We start from the raw sequence: 23,664 nt of genomic DNA on the forward strand, positions 1-23,664 counted from the left end.
GAAGCTCTTCTAAAGAAGCCCAGCTCAGCCCTGCTCAGGAGAGACTGTGCTGCGCTGTGACCGAGTTCTGTTGATGCAAAAATCCCAGCCATCACGGGCGAGGCCTGATAGCACTCCAGTGTTTTCGTAGTGCGCACGGAGAGCCTGGCGAGAAAGTGTGCGATCTGCTCTTCATACCTTTGCTGTTGAGAAATACAAGGGACAGTCACGGGGGCATCTGCTCAGCAGCCCAAAGCTCTTGACCCCGAGAGCGGATCTGCCCATCACCTAAGTTACACAGGTGGGGAGGGGGGCGGGCTCCATAGTTCTTCCCCACACTGTGCAACCTTTCTGACCCACTCCGTGAGCACAGAATCCAGCCATTACTGGGGCCACAAAACCTGCCGGTTAGTGACCCGACAGACTGCCCCCAGGCCAGCCTGGTCACCAAGCCACAGCATCTAAGCACACCTCCAGGAAGGCGCCCACTGCAGCCAGGTCAGGCTAGGGTCCGCAGCCCAGCTGGTCCGGCATCTCGCTGCCTTAACCACTCACCTGGATCGCTGGATGGACCCGGACCCCACGCCCTGCTGCAGAGCTAGAGGCTGAGCCGGGGAAAGCGGCTCACAGGCACGTCCTTCAACCCCAGAAAGAGTAAACGGGCGGGTCTTGAGGCTCAGCTCTCAGCTGGTGTTTCCTGTCCTGGATGGGCCCAGGGCCGAGTGCAGCCCTAAAGGAGCTGCAGTTCCAGGTGGGAAAGCTCCCAGCAGAGCCCCACATGCCAGTGCTCGTGAGCGCGCTCTGGTGTTTCCTGCGTGGAGTCTTACACAGGCTCGCGCTGTGGATACACTTCATAAATGAGAACCCTAGCTAGTCCTGTCCTTGTAAAACAGAATGTAAGCAAAGTCTCATGAATGTATTTCCTTAGGAAAACTGTTGTAAAACTTTTTATTATAAAAGAATTCCTATTTATTTAGTACTGAATTTTGGCCTACTTTCTGGTAGATTGTAAAGAACACAAAGATAGGAGTTGTGGTCTTTCACTTCTGTGTTTTCTTGAGAATGACTTGGTTACAGTGCTTATATACTGTGTACGAGTCCGTCATCTGTCGTGAAAAGAGATTTAAAGAATTTCATCTGAACTCGAAATGCTAACTTAGGAGTGGTGTAAATTGCGTATGTTAATTTTGTGAATGTAATCTTCGTCAAATTTTGTGTAACTGTGATCACAGAACAATGTGCCTTACGGCGTTGGGCATGCTGGGCAGGGGCCCCGCCGCAGACCCTGTCACACCCGCATGATCATGTCTATTAAAGATGTTTTAAGGCGGACCGCCTGGGTGGGTCAGCGGGTTAAAGCCTCTGCCTTCAGCTCAGGTCGTGGTCCCAGGGTCCCAGGATCGAGCCCCACGTCTGACTCTCTGCTCAGCAGGGAGCCTGCTTCCTCCTCTCTCTGCCTGCCTCTCTGCCTACTTGTGATCTCTGTCTGTCAAATAAATACAAAAATCTTAAAAAAAAAAAAAAAAGATGCTTCAGGGCACTTTGGGTGGTAACCGTGAGCAGTCCCATCAGGAGAATGTACGACGCAGCTCGCTGTAGGCGAACCGTGATCCGGCTCTAAAGTTAACATGGACGCCTGTGTGCGCACGCATGTGACCGAGGCAGCCCCTTCGGGTGGTGCAGGGAGATTGTGGGGACACGGCTGCTGGTGCATCCTGGGGTCTGAGACCTGGTTCTTCCCAGGCACAGACAGGCGGGCACCTGTGCTCACTCGCTTACTCAGACTCATCACTGCACACAGCGAACAGGTGCCCAGAAAGGGCAGAGCAGCACCACCCGGCCAGGGTGGGGGGAGGAAGCAGTCGAGACACCGAAGGGGGTGGGGCGCAGCGCTGAACAGAGATGCGCAAGGACAGTCTGAAGGCCAAGATGAGACTGACGGGGGAGGCAGAACTGCATCTGCCCCCAAATGTCCAGGTGAATCCTGTCCCCCTGAGGTGGGTCCCACCCCCAGGTGAATCCTGTCCCCTCAGAGAAGGATCCCACTCCCAGCAGAATTTCATCCCCCTGAGGTGAACCCCCCCAGGTGAATCTGGTCCACCCAGGATGGATCCTGCCCTCCAAGATCCTTGAGTTCTTGTGTCACAGGCACATTTCTTTTTTAGAGAGGGCACAAGCCCGCGGGGTGGGGCAGGGGTGGAGGGAGGGAGAGAGCCCCAAGCCGACCGCCGGCCGGGTGCACCTCTGGGCTCCGCTGCGGCAGGCCGCTCACCACACCCCCTCGCAAGAACACCTTCGCGTCCACGACCCCTCAGTCCCTGCGGGAGGTCAGACTTTACTGAGCAGCAGAGTTTGTGTTTACACTGTGTGGAAATGAAGACCCAGGGGTCAAGAGGGACAGGCACCACAGGGGCCCTCAAACCGGAACATGCCTCACAAGGGACGTTACAAAGCACGCGGAAGCCGGAAGTACCACAGCCGCCAGAGTACTTGTTCTTTAAGGCGCCGTGAGTGCGGCCCAGGGGTCCCGGGCATCTCACGGCTTTCTGGCGGCCACACATCTCCAGGGCTGGGGCCTGGCAGGCTACTTGAGGAGCTTTGCCACGTTCAGACTGGGAACCATGATCTCCTTGAAGATGGGCACATAGTTCGGGTTGGCCTGTGTCGGGCCCTGCTCCAGCGTCTCGATGATGGTCTGCTTCAGGTCCCGGCTCGTATCCCCTCGCATGGCCAGGAGTGCGCCGATGTGCTCGTCCCTGCAGGTGCGGGGAACACGGGCACGTCGGGGGTGCGCTTCCCGCCGCTCACCCCTCCACATCCAACTCCATCTGCCCCCCGCACGCCCCCCGGCCTGGCTGGGCCAACACGGAGGCCCCAGAGCAGGGTCGGCAGCTGTGGACGTGCGGCGCATGCCCCGCGTCAGGACAGGGGAGAAACCGGACTTCTCCCCTCACCGTGCCCCTTCCCTTCAACCACAATCACGAAGTCTCGTACGCTGCTCTCTTCACTCTCTAACAGACCACCTAACTAGAGTGCGAGACGCTGATGAGCCCAGGATCGCCACTTCGTCCTGCTTCAGGCAAACCCACAGCACTGACAGAAAGACGCTGGCTGAGACAGGAAGGGGGGGCGGTCCTTGGTCGCATGTGACAGGCACCTGTGCTCCCCTCCCCGAATCCACGAGCACAAGATGAGCTTCCAGAAACCACTCTGCTCTGCCACCTCCCCCCAGTGCAGAGCGTGGTGACGTCCCACCTACACTCAGGCCACCTGTGCTCTGACACCTGGGAGGTGTGTGACCCAAGGCTGGGAACCCATGGGCTCCAGGTCCAGTAGCAGGGCTAGGGGACGTAGAGGCACACAGATGTGCCCACTCTGCTCCTGGCTATCGTCCGCACAGCCTGTCCTCCCAGGAACTGGGCCCCCAACGGTGCTCACACCTGACGGCCGGGCCTCTCCATCTTGTCAGTGACCCTAGGAATGAGCTTACTGCTCTGTTCCACAATTTCTAGCTGAAACAGACGGCTCATGGGCTCTCACCTAATGTCTGGATATTTGCTGACCAGCGTGGAAACTTCCAGGTAGAGCAGCGACGGGTCTGTCAGCTTAATAACTTCGGCGATGGCCGCGATGGTGTCACAGTGCCCGTCCGCGTCCTCACCAAAGCCCTGGAAGACAACGTGTGTGCAGCTGCCAGCGCCATGAGGGGACACAGGCCGAGTGTCTGTGGAACTCTGTGGCCCAGGTGACCACCGAAGGCTCAGGACTGGCCCCCAGGGGAGCTGTCCCGTGTGCCCTCGGCAGGGACGCTGCAGGCAGGGGGGCCGGCAGCCCAAGAGGTGAGACCCGTCCGGCTGGCACCACTCCCATGGGGCTCGCGGTAACGCCCTAGAAGCCATCCCAGCCACAAGGTCCAGCAGACCTTCCCATGCTCACAAGGAGGACCCACTGGTCATCTGGTCCCTGACAGGACTGGCCCGGACCAGCGGGCCTCCACATCCCCGCTGGGGACACAGAGCCAGAGCGGCACTCACGGCGGCCAGCTTCCGGAACAGGAGGCGGAGCTGCGCGGCCTCCCGGACCATCCTCTCGGCGCCCTCCTTGCGCTCCTCGGCGCTGCGGAAGGAGATGCGCTTCTGCATGACGGCCCGCAGGTACTCCAGCACCACTCGCCGCTGCGCCTCCGCCGTCATCCTCTGCCGGCACACGTGGCGTCAGCCAGGCAGCCCCTGGCTCAGATGCATCCTGCTCAGATGCCCGCGCCCCTCACACTGAGACACCACCCACTGAGACCCCCCAGGCTCCCCAGAGACCCCTCCCAAGCATCCCGCAGGGAGGCCCCCACCCCCCGCTGAGACACCCCCAGGCACCTCAGTGAGACCCCCTCCCCTTCCTAAGGATCCCCAGGCTCCCTGCTGAGACACCCCCCAGCCCCTGCTGAGGCTCCCCCCGGCCCCCCCCCGAGACCCCCACCCCTTGCTAAGGATCCCCCAGGCTCCCACTGAGACAACCCCCCGGGTTAAACCCCTGAGACCCCCTCCGGGCTCCCCGCTGAGACACCCCACCCCACTAGGTGCCTGCTGAGACCCAGGCTGGCCAGGCAGCCGCGCAGGACACCCACCCTCCTGCCCGTCGACAGATGCCAGGACCTGAACGAGCACATGCGCGCGTTCACTCAAGTGCGTGGTGAAAGGAAATTCGTGCCCAGTCGCGCCTGCAGATGAGCCCTCCTGAGAAGCCGCCCCCGGAGGGCAGCACACACCCCCGGGCTCCTCAGGCACCAACTACTAAATCGACATACCACGTGCTGCAATAAATGCTGGACCTAAAAGCCAGGCAAGCAACGAGAGAGCAGCACCCGGCCTTCTGACCAGCCAGAGGCTTCTGCAGAGCGGGTGAGGGAACCAGCCAGGGCTCCAGTCCGCGGGTCTCCTGACAAGCATCACTCTTACTGGCAGAGTCATAACAATTCCCTTTCAACTGGGCACTCAGACAAGGTGACGCTGGGTCCCAGTCACCACAGGAGGACAAAAAGACAGGAAAGGGTGAGAACCAGAAATGAAAACCGTGTCACCGCGCGGTCGACACAAGCGTCTACGCAGCGATCTGAGACGGAACCCAGAAACAATCAGAAGTTTTACAGAACGTATGAACACGAGGTCGGTATGTCCAAACCATTTCCTATGAGCCAGGAAAAAACATATGGAAAGCCCGACTTTTGAAATCCCATCACTCGACATGGCAACAGCAGCAAACACTGCCCGAGACCCTGAGAATCCACGAGAGAGGCAGGCCCAGGCCCTGCAGGAGGAAACGGGCTAGCTCGGGGACACCCCAGAGGACATGGAACAGGGCTGGGGCACACGGGCGCTCTCCACATCTGGGGCAGGGCTCCTGGGTTCTCCAGGGCCCGGCCACACAGACACGAGCTCTGGGGCCTCCACGGGAGTGGGAAAGCCGGCAGCCGGCTTGTGCCCTGGACGGGGATCCTGCAGAGGGAGCTGCCGCTTAGTCCCGATCCACAGCTGCTGCCCCCCTCTCCCTTCCAGGGCTTTTGGGGCTGCTGAGGTCTGTATCACGAGCATGGCCAGCGTCTGTAGCCGTGTGTCAAGGAGGGTTTGGTGGGGTGTCAGGAGGCAGGAAGGTTAAATGAACAGAAGCACCATCGCCTCCACCTGGCCTGTCTCCAGACATGACGTCTCCTGCCTCAGGTTCATGAAACCACCCGTGAACGTGCATTCACAGAACCAAGCGGACACAGAACTCCACACAAGACGGCAGGTTGGCTCCAGCCTGTAGGTGAGCTCACACCGTATCTCTGTGTCTACACGCTTACCTTTTTGTACGGCTTTTTAATTTTGGCAAAATCACTGAAATAATCTTCCACAGTAACACAAATAATGTCCACGGCATTGGAGCCTAACAGCCACTTCCTTGTCATCAGCTCACTGAGATGTTGCTGAAAAGAGCACAGAAAATGTCACCTGGACACTGTCCCCGAGTCACACGTATCCAGAGGAAGGTGCTGTAGAGCCTCAGTGATGTTCTGTGACAGAAATACACACGTAAAAACCCTACTGCCACGGGATCTGCAAACACATCCCGTAACCACGTGAGACACTGGCTACACGACTTTGGGGACGTGGAGATCTGTCCATACGCAGGCCGCCTCTACTGTTCACGTATGTCATATGGCTATTCTGCATTTACCCGTTCCCAACGGACATTTAAAACCGCTCACGTTTTGCAGTTACAAAGAACAGTGCAATGAACCTGTGCTTTTCTGCAGGTGAAACCCCAAAAGCAGAACTGTTCTGCCAACAAGTGTGCAAACTAAACCCCGGAAACTTTCCACAGGGCCCTCCAAAAGCTACAGCACTGGTCCTGCAGAGAACACATGAGAGCAAGCCCTCTCCCGGGCCTACAGAGCTACTGCCCGCAAAGCCACAGAGAACACTCGGTGTGAGCGTGCGCATCTCTGAAGACTGGGAAGACCGGGCATTTTGTTTTCAGATTTCGGACATCCGTAACACCTTTTCTGTGAAAGGGTGTGTCCTTTATCTCATTTTTTGTTACAGTTTTTTTTTTATTTGGAAATAATTTCAAATGTATCCATTTCATCTAACCCATTTAGATTATAATCCATAATCCTCTATCCATGTACTAAGCCATTTTCGAGAAAGCATGCGACATCACAAAATGATCCCACCGATCGCCCCAGAAGATCCTCGCCGGTTCCCTTCTCCCAGGAGCACCCAAGATGATCAGAGTTTTATTTTTTAAACATACTCTGGTTTCTGCCCATACATCAATGTAACGCCTACATCTTTGAAATAATCCCTCCTTGTTCTTGGTGCCTCTGACATGATGCTAAGTGCATTCCGTCAGCGACTCTGTGTCGTACTTTTATTCAAAGCTGAGACTGGTCCACGTGGTGGGTGTGCAAACTTGGAAGAATTCTCAATTTGGTTCTGGTATCAAGAATTTGCTAAAGAACATAGTCTGTCTTCCTTCTATGTACTTGTTTCCATTTTATAATCCGCTGAGATCAGTCTCTTTATTATCTAATGGTATTCTGTTCAACTATACACCGGAAGGACCTCTACTCTGCACCTGCATCATACGAGGCGTACCTCACAGAAAAGCAAAGGCCCTTTCATAGGGAGAGAGGTGAACCGGAATGTCGGCTCCATCTGGGTCACAGGGTGCGGTCACAGGGTGGGTCACAGACCCACGCTGGACGGAAACATGATTTTCAGCCTGGAAACAAAGCAGCAAAGAACCGGCTCCCACCTCCAGGTCCAGGAAGACCTCCTCCAGCAGGCTGCTGCAGCCTTCCTGTGCAATGGTGTCCAGAATCCCATCCATGCTGGGCTGGGTCAGAGACACGCCCTCTTCCGTTTCACTTCTCAAGTACTTCCTTTTCAAACTGACGATGGATTCTCTGTAAGGAAACAGGCAAGGCTCAATGAAGCAACTGAGAACACTTCCCTTCTGCCCTTTCATTCTGGGGTCGCCCTGTGCCCCCACGGTCACTTACTTAAAGGTCTGGCAGTTGTTGATGATGGCGATCATATACTGGACGTAGCAGTGTGGGTGCTGCCGGTCCCGGAGGTGCTCCTCTTTATACGACTGGGCCTCCTCTTTGTATCTGGGAACACACAGCCCCCAGCAGAACCATTGGTAAGGGGGGGCCTGCGGGGTGTGCCAGACTTCACAAGGAAATCACACCTGATGAAGACATCTGGCTTCGTTAACATCTGACCAGGTAAGTCTTGAAAAATAAAATAAATTTCTGGATGATCTATATACTAATGAAAAATCAGGGAAGCTGATCATTTTAAATGGATTACTAAAAACATACTTTGTGTCAGGCTCTGAAATATGATTTAGTATTCTGAGTATACAAGTATTTGTGAGGGAAAATTATTATTTTATCTAACACACAATTTGCCTAGAAATTCATACTATAGTGTTGGGAGCATTATCAAATATTAGATAAAATGTCACTTTCTGAAACTTTCCCTAAAAAAGTCAAATTAAGACATTACTCAAAATAAGTAACTTTCATTTGAGGTCAAGAAAACAAGCAACTGAGATGACTACGTGTTTTATCTCTGAAACTGTCCGGCTCACACACCAGAACAGAACACTACAACACACTGTACGTGTGTTTAAAAGACCTTATAAAAGGAGCAGAGTTGGCAATTAAAGAGAAATATTTACCCCACCTTTCTGTCTAACGTGTGGTTCAGGTAAGCAAACTTCTGAGGCTGATGAGGAAAATTTCCTCTTTCTGCTAACAAAACTGGGGCCATGACCCTCAGGGGTACGGCTGACGGGGACTCTCAGTCTGCAGGGCAGGACAGGCGGACCCCACACCGCAGTGTGCCACAATGCGGAGCGTACCCCACCTACACCGGGTTCTTGCGAAACAGCAAGATAATAAAGAGGAATCTCACAAGCCTTTAGAGCCAACGTGTGGCTCCCACGGCCGGCAGTCAGGGCCAGGTAAGAAGGTGCTGGGCCCTCGGACATAACCTGCATGTGTCCACAGGCCAGTGGCTCACAGAGGGGCGAGGCTCTCCCCGAGACCAGGGAGCCCAGACCGGCTCCTAGCTCAGTCTCCACACACCACTAGAAGGAGGCACGTCTGAAAGCACTGGGGAAACCCAAATCCAAACTGGGTGTGAGCTGGCCCTCAGCCAGATGAGGGCACACAGGACGAAATGCCAAAATGGGACTTGCTTTCAAATGCTTGGGGGAGAGGGGCAGCTTTTGAAGGAGGACGGCGGGTCAAGCTTTTTTACACCAGTCTTTCTGCTTCTGTATAGTCTGAAAATCCTCCCGAGCAAGTCAAAAGGAGGAGACACAGGCCCCAGCCCCGTTGAGGGGGAGGGGGCGGCGACTCCCAGTGACCGGAACTGGAGCCGCCCCCTGACGGGAGTCCCCCCCCAGGCCCCGGGCAGTGCAGACAAGTGAAAGGAAGCATTTGGAGGAGAATCAGGCCCACGCGGGCTCTCAGGAAAACAGCGTCATCTGTTCCAAAGGCTTGTTTCAAAATAACAAAGGTCACGACAACAAATCCAGGCCTAAAGTACTTTTTAATATCAGGCATATTAGGATCAAAATTCTGCTTTTAAGTTTTAAAAACATACACTTTCTAAATGAGCACACTGGCAAAATACATACCTACTCAGGAAAGAGTTCATTTGCTGAAGACACAAAACAAGTACCTTTGTTTTCAAATCTTCACTTATCTGAGCAGCAACTTGAAGATTCTGTTCGAACATCTAAAAATTCGAGAGTTTATGAATTCTAATATAAACTCACAGCGGTGCAATTTCCCATTATATAAACCCCTATCTGCCAACTGGTAGCTCTAGTCTAAAATCGGGGTGGGGGAAACCACTCCAAAAACAGCAAGTCAGTTAAATGGACAACTTTCTCATCAGATGAGAAAACAACAAGTGAATCACTTCCTAATTACCTGCAGACGGGCTGATCTCCACACGGAGGGAAATTCGTGTTCTCAGTGAGCTGAGAAGCAGATGGGGGGGCCTAAGGGGGTCGGGTGCAGCTGGGTCCCATGGGTGCCAGGGGCCGGGCTGCGACTTGGGATGTGAATTCCTTACGAAGTACCGGGAGGGAACACCCTGGAGCTGAGGAGAGCTACACGTGGAGAGGCGGAGAGGGCGGGGAGGCCTGCGGTGCACAGTCTGTCCTGACACCAGTTTCCAAAATAAAGGGGACGGGGAGATCCCTGTGCGGCTCGCGGTGTCACTGCGCCCGGCTGGCATCCAAGCATGTGCCAGCAACGTGGTCCCACACAAGGGTCAGAACGTGACTCAGCCCTCCTCCTGCCAGAACCCTTCCTCCGGGAAGAAACGCAGAGGCCAGAAGAAAGGGACAGTAGGGAGGCTGGAGGGCGCCAGCAGGTGCTGTGCATCCAAAGGCAAAGGAACCAGAAGAAGACGGCGCAATTATGGTTAAACGTCAAGGACACTTCCCCAAACCCACGGGGTCGTACTCAGGTGGCATTTTGGGAGATGAATCTCAGCCATTTTCAACATCAGAGAACATCAAAGCCGCAAACTCAAATCTGAGCGTCACGTGCAAGTAACAGGCAGTTCGGCTCCAGCGCAAACTCAAATGCTTCAGGAAAACTCGAGTAACTCCGGGCAAAACTGTTTGGACGGGTGACCCTTGGCGCCTTCTGCTCCGGAGAAAGAGGGGCCTGAGGCACCCGGAAGGGCTCCCTCTGTCTTTAGGGAGGGAGGCACTTTACGTGCATTTGTCGACCCCACGGCCCCCAGGGGCGGTCCAGCAGTGGACCTCGGAAGCGCACGATGGTACCTGGAAGACGATGGCAGGGAGCGTCGTCTGGTAGGACCCATCCTGGTCGGCTTCGGGCTCGGTCTCTCTTATCCAGTCCTTCTTGTCTGTTTCTAGTGCTTTCCGCAGCCAGGCAATGATGTTCGACTAAAGAAATTTGGCATCACAGAAAAAGGAAGAGCAGAACACGCCCCTCTAAGACAACGCACACGGCCTTTCCTCAGCCGCGCAGCGGCAAAAACCAAACTCAGGGCCCTGGGAGTCACTATTCCCAAACAAGGGGACACCAGAGAAGCCGCTCCACAAGCCACCTCTGTGCCAGGTGCTGCCTCCACCAGCCGTCGGGACGAGCACCGCGGCTGCAGGCCAGGCCAGGCCGGTCGGCTGCACACGGAAGCACGAGGCGGACGTGCCCCCAGCAGGCTTGTCCCCAAAAGACCATACACCAGTGCCGCCACGCTGGGAGCGCGGCCCCTTCCCTGCGTCCCTCGGGGGGGCTCAGCCTCCCAGTCGGGGTGCTGTCAGCTGCTCGGGCGCCCCTCGGCCAGGGAGGCAGGCCCTGACCTTCCCATGCTCCTCGCAGACCACCTGGGGTCACGGGTGTGTGTGTGGGGGGAGGGGCACCTGGGCCCCCCCCACTCCGAGGCTCAGCTCGGAGGCTGGCACCGGCGCCCATCCGGCTCCCGGGGGCCATCAGGCTCCAGCCAGAGGGCGCGACTGTACCGTGGGACACACGCTCGGTCTCCACAGCCGGGGCCCGAAAACCAGCCGCCCTCCTCACGTCCCTGGGCAACACACACTAGAAGACGCGACGTCCCCGAACCAGCCCACGCGCCCCGCGGAAGGCGACAGAAGACAGGTCGCTCCCGCCTCCCTCCGCCCGCGGCCTCCGAGCGGGACTGAGCGCGCCACGCGGCCTGGCTCGGCCCGCGCCACTCACGGTGAGGATGGACATGTACGTGTTGAGCAGCTCAGAGACCACGTCCGGAGAGAGCAAAGGCTCCAGGATGCTGACGTCCACCTCCGGGGCCAGCTCCGCGTTGCCCATCATCTCTGCACTGCGGCAAAGCCGGGGGCGAGAAGAAGAGTGAGCGGGCAGACGGGGCGCTCAGCTAAGTGTCGCCCTTTCCTCGGACACGCAAGCGCCCGAGCGTCCTCGAGACCGTGGCGGGGGGGGCAGGCCCTGGCGAGCGCCGGGCCGGGGCGGGTCCCACGGGGCCCCTCTGTCCCTGGCCTCAGCCCGCGGCCCTCCGGAAAGCAAGCCCGGAGCGGAGCCGTGCGCGGCCGACGCCCAGCCCCCGGGGAGGGCCGGGGCCCGGCGAAGCGGAGGGGCCGGCGGGCAGGTGCCGCCAGCCACGCCATGACCAGCACGCACGGGCCGCAGAAGCCCAAGCTGAAGTCGGCCGGGCCGCGCCCCGCGCTTCCTGACGCACACGCTCGGGGGAGGACCAGGGGGAGCAGCAGCGCGGCCCACAAGCGGGTGGGAGGAGGCGGGGACGTGGACGGGGTTTCAGAGGCGTTCCCGTCAGGCGACAGTTCTCGTCCTTGTGCGGCCGGGTTCTCGGACGTCCAGAAAAGTCACACGCCCCGGGCCGCGCTCCCTCAGGACACATTTACAGGCAAGCGCGGAGCCCGAGCCCAAGCACCGGCTCTCCGGCCGAGGCACGAGCTCTTCCCTAGCGAAAGGCACTTGGGGAAACCCTGCAAGGGTCCAGAGACGGTTCGCTCCGCCGAGACGTCACCCGAGCCCCGCTGCCGTGTGGCGCGTCTCCAGCGTGAAAGCGGCCCCCTTTCGCACCGGAGTCCAAAGGCTGAGAAGGCGGCCGCTCGCAGCTGCGCACGCGCAGCAACGCGCGAAGGCAAGACCCGCAACGGCACACGGCCCCGGGCCCCGGCCGGCAGCTGGCGCGGCGCCGAGGGCCCAGACTCTACTGCCCTCCGCGGGCCGGCCACGTCCATACTGGGCACGGGACCCCGCGCCTCGGTCTCCTCACGCACAAGATGAAGAAGACCCTCACAGTACTTTCCTCGTGGGGTAACGAGACCTCAAGGCCCGAACAGGGAAGGCCACGGGCTGGGGAGAACGGTGACCGCCCCGGACCTGCGGGCTGGGAGAGGGCAGCGCCCGGGGGACAGTACCCCTGCCTGGCACAACGAAGCCGCAGACACACCAGAGCGGCCGTCGTCATCGTGGGTGGGAGAGCGTCTCTCCTACGTTTTTCCATGAAGACGTGACCATTCTCCACTACAACCGGTTACCAATATTCACACAAAACACCCGAACCCTTACTGATAAGCAGGAGGTTTAACAAATTTCTGCACATGAGCAAAAAGACAGGCTAAAAATAATCACAGCACAGAATTTTATACTGTTCTCGATTCACAAAACCCAGCAACATCCAAAAATGGATCTTCCTCTCATCTAGCTAATCTTAAAGAACGTCAGCATACGGCACCGCGGCCACAATTCCCAACCCTGCGTCGGACGAGGACAAGCACCAAACGGCTCATGTCCCTTTTGCAAAGGGACAAAACCTTGAGGCTGACACACAAAAAGAACGGATCTTTCCAGGGTACTGGTGAGAAGAAACCGAGCTGGGAGGCACTGGCAGCCAAGAGGAGGGAGGAGGGAGCTGGTGCCTCCCGTGATCCGTGCTGGTTCCGGGACCTCCTGCGCCCACGTGTCCTCCCCCGTCTGCCGGGTGGAACCAGACGCTCGGGAGGCCACCGTGAGGCGGAAGGGGCCTAGTGCACAGTGGGCACTCAGTGTCACAGAAAAGCCCCATGCCGAACTCCTCACTAGGGATGGGAAGTCAAGAGCGGAAGCACCACCCAAACACAAGAGCGTTCACACAGCCGGAGGCTGGGCCCTGGCCTCGAGGCTAAGCGCACAGACGGACCCGAGGGGAGACTGTCATCAGCAGAAAACGAAGTCTGAGGGAGCTGAGCACATGCAGCAAAGCAACTCAACTGTGTGTAAAAGAAAATACAAGAGTGACTTCGGAGTTACCTCGTGTAGGTGTTTAGGACCCACGTCAACAGGCTCACGATCTCATTGGCTTCCAGGTCTTCGGCCGCGAGCTCCTGCATCCGCGTGCTCAGGGCCTGGTGGTACATGCTCAGGAGGTTTCTGAAGATCTCGTAATGGGGAGGGAAGCACTGAACCATCAGGTTTTTGGCAACAATGAGGTCATCCAGGACGTACTTCCTGATGATTTCCAGGTGGCGGACGAGCCACATCTTGTCGGACTCCCTGGTGTCTGCCTGTGTGCCCTCAATTCTAGTAGTCACGGTTCTGTCCAAGATCGCAAACATTTTCTCCTTCCAATTCTTGGGCCTCCCGGGAGGAACAAAACTAGTTTGTTTCTTTCGGTCAAGTATGCGCCTGTCGATTTTTTCTTCCCTTTCGATAATTCTAACAACCGAGACCAGCAAGGTGGGATCACGGCGAACGGTAACCAGTGACCTCTGCAGCACCATCCACAGCTGCTTGGCCAGCTCGTCCGAGAGCCCCTGCGTGCTCCCGAAGTAGCTGTGGATGAGGGTCATGTCCCGAGTATTCCCACTGTCCATGCGGTACTGCTCGTACATCAGCCCGTCCCGGGAGCACTCCAGGTCCATCAGCTTCCGGTGCGCCTGGAGAAGAGCCCCTTGTTCTATGAGGTCCTGGGTCTCCCGCACAATTTCGGGCACTAGGGAAAAAGGCACAAGATGAAAGTGTGAAAAACCACACAAAAGGCTGTGCAGGAGCCTGGGACGATGGCAGAGGAGGGAGCCCCAGGAATCTGTCTCCGCACCCAGACAGCAACTGCACTGGCAGAATCTGAGTAACTATTTTGGAAGTGGTGGGTCTGAGGAAGGCTGGCACCTTCCAGCAGATGGCCTGGCAGTAAACTGTGGTTCATCTGGTCCACCCCGGCTCTTAGCACAGGAGCACCTTCCCAGCCCCAGCCCAGCCTGACACGCATTCCCAAAGCGGCTTGCACAGAGCTTTAGGGAACCAGGCTGAGCAAAAAGGACCACATCCTCCAAAACCCGGGTTCTGTGCTCCAGCTGCTGGTCACTGCCTCCAATCAGGGGGAGGCACACACAGCGGTGGAACACAGTTACTGCGCTCAGGCCACCACTGTTGCCAACCCCTTGCCCTAGAGTCAGGTGACTTCCGGATGATTTAAAGAGCTAGTGCCCCCCTTTCCCCCTCCATTTTTACTCCCTTCCCCTTCCAGACATTAAAGACGATGACATTCAAGCACAGTCTCATGTGGGAGAGTTAAAAAGCGCCTGCACATTCTCAGGGAGAGGTCTGGCTCAGAAAAGACCTGGGAAGACCTTCAGTTTACCTCTTAGTCTGACCCTCAGCACAGAGAAAGCCTACCGCACAACAAACAAGAATCAGCATACCCTGCAGAAGAGGAGAATCTGATTTTCAGAGCTACTATGTTACTAGATTCACATGTCCAACATTGAACAACAAAAATCACAAGACATAAAAAGACGCAGAAAGGTATGAGAGTCAAGGGGAAAAGATGACCAACCCCGAGAGACACCTGACGGCCCATCTATTGGATGAAGACTTCACTTTTATTTAAAGATTTTGTTTACTTGTCAGAAAGAGAGAGACAGAGAGGGCGTGCGCACAAGTGGGCACAAGCAGGGGAGCAGCAGAGGGAGATGTGAGTTCCTACTGAGCAAGGAGCCTGACACGGGGCTCGATCCCAGGACCCCGGGATCACAACTTGAACCACAGGCAGCCACTTCACAAGCGCCCTCTACTGGATGAAGACTTTAAAACAAGTCTTAAATGTGCTCCAGGGACTAAAGGAAGACGTGGGTAAGTCCAGAAAATGACACAGAACAAAACGCAAACATCAATGAAGACAGGGAAGCCTAAAAAGAAACCAGAAAGAATTCTGGAGGTAAAAACTACAGTAACTGAAACAGAAAAACCTACTTCAGGGATTCAAAGGCAGACCTGACAGAAGAAAGAATCAGCAAAGATGAGGTAACAAAAATTACTAAGTAGGAAGGACAGAACGAACAAAGACTGAAGGAGAGCGGACAGGACCCGGGGGCACCGCGCACACTCTGGACATCCCCGAAGATGATAAGAGAGGTTAGAAGACAGAGAAATTATCTGAATATGATCAAACTTACGTATTAACTTGATGAAAGACAGGAATATAAACATCTAAAAGCTCAATAAACTCCAAGGAGAAAAAACTCAGAGACCAAGAACAAGACACATCACAAACAAATTGCTGAAAACCAAACCCTGGAAAGCAGTGAGGGGAAGTAGCTGGTCGCCTATGAGGGAGCCTCAGTAAGACAATAAGCAGATTTTTCATCAGGAACTTTGGAGGCCCAAGGACAGTGGGCTAAGATTGCTGAAGTCGAAAAGAAAACAACAGTCACCCCAGAGCCCTATACCTGGCAAAACTGTCCTTCAAAAGTGAAGGAGACACAAAGACACTTCCAGACAAGGCTGAGCGCTCGCAGCCCTGGAGAACTGCCTCAGCGAGTCCTGTGGCTGAAAGGGCGCCGGAGGGTAATGCAGAGTGCTGTGGGGGAATAAAGATTGCAATAAAGGGAGATACAGGGCAGCCACATAAGCTAGTGTTATGGTAACTTCGGTTTGTAACTTTATTTTTTGTCCTACGTAATTGAAAAGACTAATACGTTTAGGGAAAAAAGGTTCTTTGTCCAAAGCTAGTATTGCTGTAACTGGTTTATAATTCTGCATGGTGTTTTCCACATAATTTGAAAGACTAACGAATAATAAACAACTCTTCTATGTTTTCGGATAACGTATAAGGACATAATTTTTTGACATCAGTAACTGAAAGAGTGAGACAACATTGTGTAGGAGCAGAGCTTTTGTCTGTCACTGAAGTTAAGCTAGCATAAATTCAAGAGTATTTTTAACTTAAGAGGTTAAATGTAATCCACACAGTAACTTCAAAGAAAACAGATTCTGAATACATAAAAAAGGAATGAGAAAGGAATTAAACATTTCACCACAAAAAAATCAACTAAACAGAAGAAGACAGAAACAGCAGGAAATGAGGATCAAAGATTGTAAGTCACATAAAAATCAAATAGCAAAATGCAGAAATGTGTCAGCCATTTTCAGTAATTGCTTCAAATGTAAATGGATTAACTTCCCAGTTGAAAAACAGAGACTGGTAGAATGGATAAAAACACAAGATCCAGCCATACGCTATCTGTGAGAGACTCGCCCACGATGCAAAGACACAAACCGGCTGACATGAAAGGTGGGAGAAGACACGCCAGGCGAACAGTGACCAAAACAGAGCAGGTGGCCCCACTGATGCCGCACAAGACGGACTTGAAATCAGCAAGTTTACGAGAGACAAAGAAGACAAAGACTGTACAGCGAGAAGTGAGTTACAAACAATTACACACCCAAGGAGAGACCGTCACAATACACAGAGCAGAAATTCACAAACTGGAAAACAGGCAGTTCCACGTCACTCTTGGTCACGGACGGGACAACCACCAGGAGAGGAATAAGGACATACAGGAATACAGGACCTGAACAACACAATCAACCAGCTCCATCGAACAGACACATGTCCAACAGCCACACACGTGTCCTTCTGCCCAGCAGCCACACACGTCCTTCCCGAGAGCTTATTTTCCAGGACAGACCTTATGTAAAATCACAAATTAAATCTCAATACATTTTAAAAGGTAGATATTACACAACATATCTTTTCCAACCAGGATGGGATGAAGTTAGAAATCTGTAACAGATGAAAAATTCACAAATTAGTAGAAATTAAATAACACAATCACTGGCTCAACGAAATCACAGGAGAAATTAGAAAATACAAAAACAAAAATAGAACCCGACAAACTGGAACTTGCAGGCTCTAACAGAGCAATGTTTAAGGACGAGTGCGTAGCCAGCAACACTTATGCTAAAAAAAAAAAAAAAGAGAGAGAGAGGAAGAGAGAGAGAACTATCAAATCAACAACCTGACTTTGTAATTCAGGGAACCAGAAAAAGAAGAATAAGCTGAACCCAAAGCTACCAGCAGGAAAGAAATAACAAAGAGCAGAGCAGAAAGAAATGGAAGAGAGAACAGGAAAACAAGAGGGAAAACCAACAAAAGCAAAAGGCAATTCTTCGAAAAGACCAATGATTAACAAATCTTTAGCTAATGAACTTAAAGGAAAAAATAAAAGAGAAGACTCAAATACTAAAACTGGAAATGCAAGCAGGGGCATTACTGCCGGTTCTACAGAAACAGAAAGGCTCCGGAGAGCACTACGGACGACGGTACAACCGCCAACCAGACGACCCAGACACCCAGGCAAAAACCTAGAGACTAACTTAGGAAGAAACGGAAAATCTCAACAGACCCGCAGCTGGTAAGGGGAGAGGAAACGGGGAGCCGCCCTTCAACGGCGCGGAGTTTGGTGGCGGTCCATCAGTGTCACCTGCGCGTCACTGCCGCACAGCACCGCACAGTCCGTTTTACGAGATGAGAGGGGTCCGGTCGCGGGCGGTGGCGACAGGTCGCGGCGTGGAAGCACCGAGCAGCAGAGAGCTGTACGCTCAGAAACCATCACGGCGGCAAATTCTACATTAAGTGCATCGCACGTTAAAACAAAGTGGGGGGGAAAGGCTGGGTGCACCGTACCACCAGATGACCGGCAATGAGAAACGTCTAAAGGGGGTCAAACCAGGACATCTTCCTGATACAGCTGCTGCTCACAAAAACATGTATACAACGTAGCCTCATTTGCTCTTCAAGGGAAGAAAATTGTTTTCAACTCCTGTGGATGAACTTCTTCCAGGAAAGTAACTTTTTGGTCATTTGGCATTAGGTTCACAAGACCGGAAGGAAACGTTACCAGTCAACAGGAAATCATAAGGAGGAAATTAACAAGCAAGGTGCTGGCTCACAGTCATGAAGGACATTCGGGCTTGGGGACTACATTCCAATTCTGGGCAGCCAACAGTCACCAAGACGAAGGCTTCCTTAGCACCCACTGTGGAGTCGGCAATGCCGAGGTATTCGTGGGGGCAGGATGTGAGAAGCAACTTAGAACGTGGCCTTAAGTCTCAGACCCTGGGGAGATGAGCAAGGGGGCCAGGTACTCAACAACGCTGCCACCAGACAAGAGCACGAGAGGAGTCCGAGGAGCAGGGGCTGAACAGGACACAAATTACCAAGGTACGATGCGGCTGGAACAGGGCCATGATGCGGCTGTACGTGGGGTGAAGAGCTGCAGCAGATTACGCTCCGGGGTCGAGCAAAGTTTAGAGAAGGACAGAAAAAATTCACTGAGACCAGACACGGAATAAAGGAAGGGAAGGGGTCAGACCGTCCCAAGGTCTCTTGCTGGGATGCCGGTGACCCTGACAGAGGACAGGGGATGAGGGGGGGGTGGGACGGGCTCTGGACTGTGCTGAGCGGACATGGAGCCCCACCCACGTGACAAATGACAGTTCCCAGATAGGCTGCAGAGCCTCTCACTGGTGAGGTACTGGGACATGGCTCTGAAAGGGCCACCCCATACCTCCTGTCCCTACACCACCCCAACCAGCCCCAAGGCCTCCACCAGATCCTGCCCAGTGCTGACCAAGGCTGTAGAATGTGTCCCTTCTTTGCTCTCCCCACCCCTGGGCATGGGCACACTCTTCTCCTCTTAGGAAATGCCATTTGCTGGCATCACCTCTCCAGCTGGGAACTGCCCCCCCTCAACCCGTCCTGTCTCCCGGGACACTTTTCTCTGTCACCTGTTGGAGTCCCATCTGGTCTCCGGACCTGACAGCCACCCTGCAGCTCACAAGTGCTGACGCTGTTAACCCACTTCAGTGTCTCTGTCCAAACAGCACTAGCCGTCTCTGCTTGTGCAACTGGCCCCTTCCACCCTTACTGCAAACAAGAAGTTAGCCACACAGGTGGGACTCAAACTCACTGTCCACTCCAAGGAAGGGCTGTAAATACACAGCACAAAAACTGGGCCCGGCTCTGCACCACCCGCACGGCAAGGAAAAGGGAGTCAAGGGAAAGAGAAGAGACAGCACTCGGCCCTGACGCCCCAGGCACCCGCCATCCCCAGCTGTCCCCACCGGCCACCTGAGAAGATGTTCTTGAGGTTTTCCACAGCTGCGGCAAGCTGGCTGTGCCGCACGACAGCATCCTTCACGTCCTTGAGGCTCTCGATGGTGTTGATGCTCTGCCTCCAGTCCTTGCTGACGTCGGCCAGGGACTGCTGGACGTCTTTGACATCGTTCAGCGCGTTGTGCAGCTGGCTCAGGCCGGTACGCACGCCGTCCAACTGGGACTGGATCGCAGCCTGGGGGACACACCCAGGGGTGAGGGAAGGGTGGTCAGCGGAGCTGGGACAGCCACAGACAAATCTTCTTCAGAAAGTTCAAGGTCACAGGAGACAAAGTTCAATAGCGGAGAACAGCCAATACTCAGAAAAAAGAGAATAAAATTCAGCAAGGACTTAACCGAGTCACAAAATAGCTTTTCTTTTTTTTCAGCGTTGCCTGAGAACACCTCCCAAACTCCTCAACCAGGCCCTCAGCCTGAAGGTTCTGGATACCTCGATGGGACTGCCTCAGCTTGCGGGACTGCCCCAGGAGGACGCCACATGGGGTCTCCCCGGGCTTCCCTCTGGTCCCAGGGCTGCCCCAGGCCTCCACAGCTCCCTCAGGCTTCACCCAAGACTGTCAGGACTCGCTCAGCAGCTCTGAAGTATAGGGCCTCCTGCCCCTCAGCCGGGACCAGACTCAGCTCTAGGATGGCTGCCCACTGCGGAGAGCTGCTTCGCCTGGGATCCAGACTCACTCCACCGGCACGCCAAGATGCCCGCAGCAAGTGGCCAAAAGGGAGGGGACGTGAAGAAGGGGCAGCCAGCGGAGGGGAAGGGAAGGCCAGGTGGCACAACCAAAGCCAGGAACACATTCGACCCAGGAACCGTAACTCGCACGTAGAGATGGTTAACGGTGATGGTAACAAAGCACACAAGGTTTCTAGGCCACGGGGATGATTATCAGTTAATCCCCTAAGTTTCCAGAACAGACTGAAATGCTGACTAAAAATGCAGCAGGTCCAAGCTATTTTTTAAACTAGAGTAAAACCAGTGTTTTACGTGTCCCACCGGTCTCTGGATCCTCTGGGTGGTACAAGCAAGTGGCCGTCATCCCGTCTCCCGTCTTACCAAGCCTGCCACCACCCAGACGCTGTCACCGTTTCAGGGGCCACGTGAGTGTGAATATGAACCTTCCTCAGAGGCTCCTGAACCCCCAAGGCCGCTCTGCTGCCTGTTCATCATGGCAGACCGCCGTCTTAACATCTGTATCACTACACGGAATAGAAGTATTTTTTTAAAAAACTCACTTCCCAATACAAATGAGATTGAAAACCAAACCAATCCTAAAATACCTTGAAAAAGAGTGATTTTCTTTCTTGCCCCTCTCACAGCGTTAATCAACGTGCCTCGCTCCCCCCCACCCCGGGGCCAGCAGAGTGGCTGGCACACAGCCAGACAGCCACAGTGTGTGCTGGAAAGTTCTAAACAAAATGCTCTACAGCGGCACCCTGCAGAAGACTTCTTAAGAAATAAGAAATAAGGGTAGCCCGTCTTCTAGTACTGTTTGAAATTTAAACGGACACTTCTGTGTGCTTCAGAGGTTGTTCCTTTGGTGTTTCCAACACTCCCCCCATCTGCTCTAGAAATCTGCTGCTGGTGACACACTTTTGGAAGGCATGTGTTAAACAAAGACGACGGTCTGGTCTGCCTCTTTGCAGACCACCACAAAGTCTCACTGAGCAAAACTGTAACGGTGACGTTATGCAGCAACCCCACACTCGAGGCAGACGGATCCGTGCTGACGGAGTAAAGTGGACACCTGTGGCCCCATGGTCTCGTACCTTCAGTCTGGCCTCCACTGAGGCCTTCTTCCGGGCCTCTCTTCTCCGGTACTGCTCCACTTTGTCCAGCTGGTCCGGGCGCTGGAGCATCCCCGCAACCCTCTGGACAGCTGTTGCTACAGCCTCCCGGTCTGTGTCCTTCATGGTTAAAAAGCAGCTGGGATCCCAGCACGAGTCATACTAGAGGCACCCTGTGTGAACAGGGACAGAGGGAGCAGCAGGGGAAGATGTGTCAGGAAGGCAGACAGGTAGGTACAAAACTCCTTCCCCCGAAAAGTCTCCGCGGTGCACAATGGAGCTACAGGGCGAACACGAGAGATCACTAATCGGTAAATCGGAGAGCTGAACCAGGAGAACGAGCGCCTCGGTAAGACACGAGCTTTCAGGACGCAGATACAAACGCTCTTTCACCTCTGGGTAAAGCAGAAGCACCTCCAGTTATAAACGATGAACAGAGGGTGTCTGTGTGGAGACACGGACCCCGCACCCTCTCCGATGTCACTCTCCCATACTTCTCTCCCCCGGACACAGCCCACTTCTGGAGCCCTCATGGCACCCTTTGGCCACACTGGTGGGGCAGCTGTGCCAGGAGGCCTCGGCGAGGACACAGAGGCAAAGGGACAGCACACCTCAACGTGCCTCACCCACGCCAGCTCAAGTCCCAGCCCACCACTGGGCATCTGAGCAGCTCCGACGGTTAAGCCCCTGCCTCTGATTTCAGCTCCGGCTGTGATCTCAGGGTCCTGCTGGGGCTGGGGGCTCTGCCCTCAGCATGGAGTCTGCTGGAGATTCGCTCTCTCCCGCTCCCCCACCCTGTCTGCTTGCATGCGTGTTTGCTCGCTCTTGCTCTCTCAAATACATCTTTAAAAATTTTTTTAAATATTAAAAACCCCAGAACTGTCTGTAATATCCGAAATTCTACTTTGTACATTTAACATCCCTAACAGACAAAGAGGAGGGGGCCGAAGGGATCCGCTCAGGCGCGACAAGTAAGCGGACAGACGCCCGCGCGCCACAGCAAACCTCCCTTCCAGCTCCAGTGCCCGGTCCGGGCGCCAGATCGGGCATCCGGGAGCGCCTGGCAATGGGAGGGTTTCGTGGACGTGTCCCCTGAGCTCAGTCCACTGCCCCCACGCACGGCTTCGGCATCCAGCTTCTCCGATGATGGAGACCGCGCTCTCCCTAAGCTCCCGCACGCCCTCAGCAGAGCCCCGGCCTCCACGGACGGTTCCACGAGCCCGGGTCAGCTCCTGTCCCCGCGGGGCACGCCTTCCCTCTCCTCCTCCCCGCCGCACTGTCCGGCCGGCCGGGGACCGCCCCCTGCACCCTCTCGCCCGGAGACGGCAAAGCTGGGGGCGAGAACCGCAGCCCTGGGCCGGAGGCCAGCGCTCCCAGGACGCCCAGCCCCACTCGCGCCGGTGCCTCGGCGCCCGCACGCTCCCGCCCCGCACGCTCCCGCCCCGCTCGCTCCCGCCCCGCTCGCTCCCGCCCCGCCCCGACCCGACGCACTGCGCGTCCCGCCGCCGCCCCAGCGAGCTGCCCCCGCAGCTGTCCAGCCGGCGAGGCTCTCGCAGTCCGCGGTCCCGTCCCCCAGCCGCGACCACCGGGCGCTCCCCGGGGGAGGACCTCCCAGGGGGAGGACGGGGAGGCCTCCGCCCCGCCTTCGGGGCCGCGCGCACCCCGGCCGCGTCCGTGGAGAGCGCGCCCCGGTGCTGCCCACCGCCCGGGGCCGCGCGCACCGCCCCCAATCCGCGCACGTCCGCGACCGCCCCCGCACACCGCCCTCCGCCGCGGCCGCCGCCACACACGCACCTGCCGCCGCCGCCCACCGGACCCCGGCCGGAAGTGAGCTGCCCGCGGGCACTTCCGCTTCCGCCGCACGCCGGAAAGGCGGGGCCTGAGCTGTCGGACCGTCCGGGGGCGAACCTGAACCGGGGTCCCCGCCGGGGCTTCACGTGGGGGATGGGCGTCGGGGCGGGTCCCCGCGGGGGCGTGTGCGTGCGTCGGGCCGGGTCCCTGCACCCGCGACGGCTCCCAGGGGGTGGAGTGACGCTGGGGTGGGCAGGGGCCTGCCTTGTCCCTTCCCGCCTCCTCCTCTCAGCGTCCCCAGGCTGGCCTCCTCCTGGGCTCCTTGTCCGGCCTCCCCGTCACTCGGGCGTCTTTCCGCACGCGTCCTCCGTCACCCTCTGGCCGCCCCCTGCGTGGGAGCCGTCCTGCCTCTCCCTGCCTCCGCCTCACCTGGTGTGTGCGCGGGGCTTCCCCGACTGACCTTCTGCTTTTCAGCTCCTACTGTCCTTCCTGCGGCAGCACCTTGTCCCCTGGGCTGCAGCCGCGGCTCCTCCCGACACCAGGGACTGGCGCCGGGCGGACACTGAGTAGATTCTGAGCACGGTGGGTAACGGTGGTGATCGGGCACGTCTGACCGTCGAGG

At 55.9% G+C, this 23,664-nt stretch overlaps 1 protein-coding gene across 3 annotated transcripts; it reads right to left on the reverse strand.

Annotated features, from left to right (window-relative positions):
* Window positions 1-2,294: 2,294 nt before the first annotated feature.
* EXOC3 (exocyst complex component 3) lies at window positions 2,295-23,064 on the reverse strand. Of its 3 annotated transcripts, XM_044234458.1 has the most exons (13): window positions 23,046-23,064; window positions 21,234-21,424; window positions 19,428-19,647; window positions 13,325-14,006; window positions 11,255-11,372; window positions 10,336-10,461; window positions 9,172-9,272; window positions 7,520-7,630; window positions 7,273-7,423; window positions 5,816-5,938; window positions 4,014-4,175; window positions 3,520-3,647; window positions 2,295-2,735 (listed from the first exon to the last, which is right to left on the reverse strand). In XM_044234458.1, exons 2-13 carry the CDS (start codon window positions 21,375-21,377, stop codon window positions 2,564-2,566), a joined length of 2,238 nt encoding a protein of 745 aa, XP_044090393.1. In that variant the 5' UTR covers window positions 21,378-21,424; window positions 23,046-23,064; the 3' UTR covers window positions 2,295-2,563. The 3 variants fall into 3 exon arrangements, with proteins under 3 accessions (XP_044090393.1, XP_044090387.1, XP_044090402.1); XM_044234452.1 differs by lacking the exons at window positions 19,428-19,647; window positions 21,234-21,424; window positions 23,046-23,064 and adding an exon at window positions 18,515-19,022; XM_044234467.1 differs by lacking the exons at window positions 4,014-4,175; window positions 19,428-19,647; window positions 21,234-21,424; window positions 23,046-23,064 and adding an exon at window positions 18,515-19,023.
* Between the last annotated feature and the right edge of the window lie 600 nt (window positions 23,065-23,664).

Source organism: Neovison vison, chromosome 1 (genome assembly GCF_020171115.1).
Source record: "Neovison vison isolate M4711 chromosome 1, ASM_NN_V1, whole genome shotgun sequence".
Lineage (NCBI taxonomy): Eukaryota > Metazoa > Chordata > Mammalia > Carnivora > Mustelidae > Neogale > Neogale vison.

Bases quoted from the DNA above. Each gene is read 5' to 3' on its own strand.
- EXOC3 (XM_044234452.1), bottom strand. From the start codon at position 19,007: ATGGCATTTCCTAAGAGGAGAAGAGTGTGCCCATGCCCAGGGGTGGGG. The intron at 10,462-11,254 runs GTGAGTGGCGCG...AAATTTCTTTAG, and splicing joins CGTACATGTCCATCCTCACC to TCGAACATCATTGCCTGGCT. The intron at 9,273-10,335 runs GTACCATCGTGC...TCGAATTTTTAG, and splicing joins TCCCTGCCATCGTCTTCCAG to ATGTTCGAACAGAATCTTCA.